General features: G+C 39.5%; 1 protein-coding gene across 1 annotated transcript in view; it reads left to right on the plus strand.

Annotated features, from left to right (window-relative positions):
- The window catches only part of gigyf2 (GRB10 interacting GYF protein 2), a 148,975-nt gene extending 144,681 nt beyond the window's left edge, over positions 1-4,294 (plus strand). Inside the window, exon 31 of the mRNA XM_080185567.1 lies at positions 3,007-4,294. Coding sequence (XP_080041693.1) covers positions 3,007-3,074 — 68 coding nt within the window. The 3' untranslated portion in view covers positions 3,075-4,294. The remainder of the gene's footprint in view (positions 1-3,006) is intronic.
- Positions 4,295-6,000: the final 1,706 nt, after the last annotated feature.

The following is a 6,000-nucleotide window of genomic DNA, read 5'->3' on the forward strand; positions in this document are numbered from 1 at the left end:
GATTTGAATCCGGATCCCCAGAACATTAGCTGAGTTTCTGGACTAATAGTCTGTGAATAACAGCAGTAGGCCATCACTTCCTCTCTGCTTGTCAACTTCAGCCTTTACGTTGTTCTTAATTGCACAAAGCATATGCTAACTTACAGCACATACTGAATCACTCATATTCCACAACACCGTTCACGATAGATCAGACCACTTGTTTGACTCATGAATTGTACCTGGAAAAATAGAGTTAGTAATGGGGGCTGGGGTTATTTCTGCTCTTTCCGGTGATCCTGCGAGCCACTACTGTGGAAGGTGGCATGTCATTACTGACTAAGCAGTTAAAGCTTACCAGATTCCCACTTGTACTGTACAGTTTAAACTGATGAAACTTCAGCAGTGATCTTATTAACCAACCAATATCTGAATACTCTAAACTTGAGCCGGTGGTGTGTACAGTATCTGTATCGGGTGAAAGTGTGATAGCCGTACTGGGCAGACAAACACTCTTAAATGTTTTGGTAGCTTCGTCTCCATCTGCCAGGTGCCTTGCCGATCCAAACAAAAGTGAGATGTCATTGAGTACCTTTACAATCCCATCTGATGTTACTACTGGACCCAGTCAGGACTCAGAACAGGAGCTGGCTCAGTTTATTGTAACTTTGTTAGAAACATGAATGAACAGAGTCACAAGACCACCGATAAACTTCCAAGAACTAATAAAATGTTTATTAAACAGTGAAAGATTAGCTATAAATGCGCTACGCCAAAAGTGTATGCAAATTTATAAGGATTACACAATTTACCTTGTATTCTAATGTTCTCAGTAAGAACACAATCCATTTTAAACCAATAGGTGAAATGTGGTTTGAAGCCCCACATTCAGAAACCAAGTGACAGATGCCAACCAGTGCAACTTCTGTGGATTTTTCATTCACTCACCCCACCCTGTCCTCCAGATGCTTGTACCTGAGAGTCTAGAACATAGAACATTACAGCGCAGAACAGGCCCTTCGGCCCACGATGTTGCGCCGACCAGCTTTTAAAAAAAAAACAACACTAACCCACTGATCTAAACCAATCCCATTTCGTCCATAAACCTATCCACAGATCTCTTAAATGCCCCCAAACTAGGCGCATTTACAACTGCAGCTGGCAGGGCATTCCAGTCCCTCACCACCCTCTGGGTAAAGAACCTACCCCTGACATCAGTCCTATAACTACCCCCCCTTAATTTAAAGTCGTGCCCCCTCGTGCTAGCTTTCTCCATCCTAGGAAAAAGGCTATCACTATCTACCCTGTCTAAACCTCTAATCATCTTATATGTTTCAATAAGGTCCCCTCTTAGCCGCCTTCTTTCCAGCGAAAACAACCCCAAATCTCTCAGTCTCTCCTCATAGGATCTCCCCTCCATACCAGGCAACATCCTGGTAAACCTCCTCTGCACCCTCTCCAAAGCCTCTACATCCTTCCTGTAATGTGGGGACCAGAACTGCACACAATGCTCCAAGTGCGGCCGCACCAGAGTTGTGTACAGTTGCATCATGACGCTGCGACTCCTAAATTCAATCCCCCTACCAATAAACGCCAAGACACCGTATGCCTTCTTAACAACCTTATCTACTTGATTCCCAACTTTCAGGGATCTATGTACACATACACCTAGATCCCTCTGCTCCTCCACACTATTCAAAGTCCTCCCGTTAGCCCTATACTCAACACATCTGTTATTCCTACCGAAATGAATTACCTCACACTTCTCCACATTAAACTCCATCCGCCACCTCGCGGCCCAGCTCTGCAACCTTTCTAAGTCACCCTGCAAACTATGACACCCTTCCTCACAATCTACCACACCTCCGACTTTGGTGTCATCAGCAAACTTACTAATCCACCCAACTATACCCTCATCCAGATCATTAATAAAAATTACAAACAGCAGTGGCCCCAAAACAGATCCCTGAGGCACACCACTCGTAACCGAACTCCATGACGAATATTTACCATCAACCACCACCCTCTGTCTCCTATCTGCTAGCCAATTCCTGATCCAATTACCTAGATCACCCCCAATCCCATACATCTGCATTTTCTGCAGAAGCCTACCATGAAGTCTACCAGAAGTCTACTGTTCTCACTGGAACTTTGGCGTTCACAAGGGGGTTTCCAAACTCCACACTCAGAGAGCACACTTGGAATCATTCTCACGGACGCCTACAATTAGGATTCATTAGGATTTCAGCCTTTCCTCCTTGTATTCCTCTGCCGTGGAATTCCATGTGTGTTCAAACTTCCATACAATCTTTCAGGTGGGCCACTGTGGGCGGCACAGTGGTTAGCACTGCTGCTTCACAGCTCCAGAGACCTGTGTTCGATTGTCAGCTTGGGTCACTGTCTGTTTGGAGTTTGCACATTCTCCTCGTGTCAGCATGGGTTCCCTCTGGGTGCTTCGGTTTTCTCCCACAGTCCAAAGATGTGCGGGTTAGGTTGATTGGCCATACTAAAAATTGCCCTAGGTGTCCTGAGATACATAGGTTAGAGGGATTAGTGGGTGGATATGGGGGGTAGGGCTGGGTGGGATTGTGGTCGGTGCAGAATCAATGGGCCAAATGGCCTCTTTCTGTACTGTAGGGTTTCTATGATTCTATGAAGTACCCAGTCACACCAACAGAACACCACTGTTTCATAGACTATTAAGGTGACACCAACCTACTTCAGATGTATTTTAAAAATCTTGATATTTATATTATTACAGATGAAGAATTTAAATAATCTTTTGTCTTGGGGATTTAACTGTGGCTGTTAATGATGATGCATAGAACAGGCTCCAAATATCCTGGAATAATGCTCAGCATCTTTTTATTAAAGTTGCCCTAAGGGTAATCACTGAATTAGGTTGGGTTTAGTTCAAACAGCAGGAATGACAAGTTTTTAAAAAACAGTTAAATGCCAGAATATATTTGCTAGTTTGATACAATGTCAAGATAAATAATCTATTGCCACATTTTCCACCCCCCACAGGTTTTTCTGTAAATGCTTCATCGGAGCGCCTGAACATGGGCGAAATTGAGACGCTTGACGACTACTGAACACAAGCAAACTCTTGGTTTATTTAAAAAAAAAAGTTGTTAATCATGAATTCTGAATGCACCAACCAATATCAGTTAATTAAAAAAAAAACAAATCTATCACCTTGAGTTCATGTCTGTCTTTGGTACTTCAACACACTTGTTACTCATGGCCCCTTCATTACATTAGTGCAATCATGTTTCAAGCACAAAGCAGTCACTTCAAAGGCCTTTGCACCAAACTGCATGTTTTCAAGCATAGAATCACGTTTTCCACAGTGTAATATTAATGGTGCAGTTAAACATAGTACCTGTGTTCTGTAAACACTTGACTCCTTATCACTTTATTGTTGGATTTTATTCAGAATACATGATTAACTGGTCTATTCAATGTTGATTACATTAGCATCCACTATTTGAACATTACAGAACCATTGTGTCAGTAATGTTAATAAGCTAATTCTATGATACACTTGTGTTGAAGTGCTTGCTTTAGTACTGAGGTGTATTAAAGGTGGTTTGGATATTGTAAGGATCCGTTCTGTTTCTGCAAGGAATGCCACCTATTCTGCCTAGCCCACTTTAAAGAGATTGTAGACTATGTTTTTGGCCTTGTACAGTCTTTTGAAATTAATATATTTGCAATATTAATACACTCTAGCTGTCTCAAAATATGCATTTATAAACAATGAAAAAGTTGGTTGAAATCTTTCTGGGAGTCCAGAAATCCGGGTATTCTTGTTATACAGTTGCTGCATGAAGGCTGCAATGTGTAACTAGAGACATTTAAGAAATTTTAGTTTACAGTACTGTTAAACATGCATGTGCAGGCCAATGCCCAAAAAGGAGTTTTCTCCCTTAAGAGGGCTGTACCCACTTCTGATTCAGGTTATAGTTTAAAATTGTTCAAAATCAAATCTTTGACAGCATCTTGGCCGAATCAAAGTCAGTTTTACAACATAAAGATGGCTATGGAAATAATGCTGCAACTACTGTGTGCCACCACTTATAGTGCAACATTGAATTTGCAGCTTACTTACTGTATTTAGGTGTACAGAAGATTCCCTTTGAAAGGGAACTTGGGTAATTGACCCTTTGGTGACTGAAGGACTCTTTTAGTTTCTGAGAAACATGTTTTGAATCACTTTTTTTTAAAAATAAGATTCTGTAAAAACATAATGGTAAATATTAGACTGAGAAGAGTTATATACACAGAACATGTCTCTAGAGTACATTCTGAATTAAAGAAAATGCAGTGGATCCTACGTATTGTCACTGCTTTCTTCATGTCACTTTTCTAAAGCCAGTGTTTTGAACGATTTTCCAATTCTGTTCAAATTAATTAATTTTGGATTTATGTTTATTTTTAAAGAATCATTTACAGCACTCCTTCCCCTTCTGCCCCATAGGGGCATGGATAAAATTGGCAACTTAAGTATGGTGAGAGGGCGAAATGGACTAAAGGTACAAGTTTAGTTCCACCATCCTGGCACTACATGTTAGAGCTCCACCACATGACACTTCCTGTTGTCCTTTATTATCTTTATGCACCTGTACACTTTATGAATATTTACTTGTCCCAGGCAGATGCAAGCGTTTGCAGCTGATGGGTGAAAGGAAACCTATTTAAGATCTCCTCAAATGCCACAGTTGGTCCTTACCTTTATTAGGATGTTTTCTATTTCTGTCAATATCAGCTTGATGATTACAGTCATTTATTTACTTTGTTAATAAAGTGACTGTAATAGGAACCCTCTGCTTTCACATTGAGATGATATTTCAATTGTCCCACTGTTGTGAAGGGTCCCCAGTTGTTTTGCCATATTGGAGTGCGCACTAATTGTCTTTACTTTGCATCCTATTTCATCTCCTTAAATGCATGATTTATTTAAAAATTGAAACCTGAAAACATTGAAAAATATTCTGTACAATAAAATTTGTATGCAGGTTTTGAAACTATTCTGTGATATCTACATTACTGGCATCCATCTGCACACCACAGTATGGCACCTGCAGTGTCCAAGTATTTATGTTTAATTTTTTTGCACTATTGGATCAATGCAACTGAGATAATGCAAAAATTATTTTGCATAAACAGTTGAACTAGATGTATCCTGATCCCCCTTGTGAATCCTTAATGTGAGAATACAATGATGTCATAGTAATGCATTCTATTGGATTAAACTATAATCAATATTTGGGGGGTATGGTGGTGGGGAATATTAAAGCATACATATTTCTCACTGCACAGAAAGCTAATCCTGAAGGTGGTCAAGTATAAATACATCATGTATCGAGGACTGGGAGGTATACTTATTGGAGAAAAGGAAGAGTCACTTTGGAGATGAGTTACCCTGAAGCATTTATCTTTAAAAAATGTTACTGGAATACTAACGCTTTGTAATTCATTTATGAAGTGGACTAGTCATGTGTTATTTGTAATAGAGTTGCACTATGGCAAGGAAAGGATGACTGCAATTCCTATCTGATTTATTTCCAATTTATTATTCCTCTTATGGCAAATGAAGATGTGCAATTGTAGTCGAATGTGTAAATGCTAATATTCCCAAACTTACTGCTTTAACCAAGTACAATGTTGAAAGGTTGTTAGTGCCACTGTTGCCACATATTGAAGGTTATTTTATCATCTTCTGATAAAAGTAAATCTGATCCATCTACAGAATTGAATGTATGAAATTTCACATTGAATAGTAAAATTTAATACCAAATGCCAGTTGTACACAGGTCTTTGTATTTCCAAAAGCAATTTACTGTGTTCAGTGCTTTGTTACATTTCAGTGTGAAAGGAAGTATGTAAATGCTATTCCAATCCAAGCAGTTCCTTATAAACAAATATCAGTAGCGAATTTTACCAGATTAATTGGATTCCTGCTGGCTTTTTTTTGTTCCAATTGAATCACTTTTAGTTATTTTGGTTCAGACAATC

The sequence above is a fragment of the Carcharhinus amblyrhynchos genome, chromosome 3 (genome assembly GCF_965287045.1).
Source record: "Carcharhinus amblyrhynchos chromosome 3, sCarAmb.v2.hapA, whole genome shotgun sequence".
Classification (NCBI taxonomy): domain Eukaryota; kingdom Metazoa; phylum Chordata; class Chondrichthyes; order Carcharhiniformes; family Carcharhinidae; genus Carcharhinus; species Carcharhinus amblyrhynchos.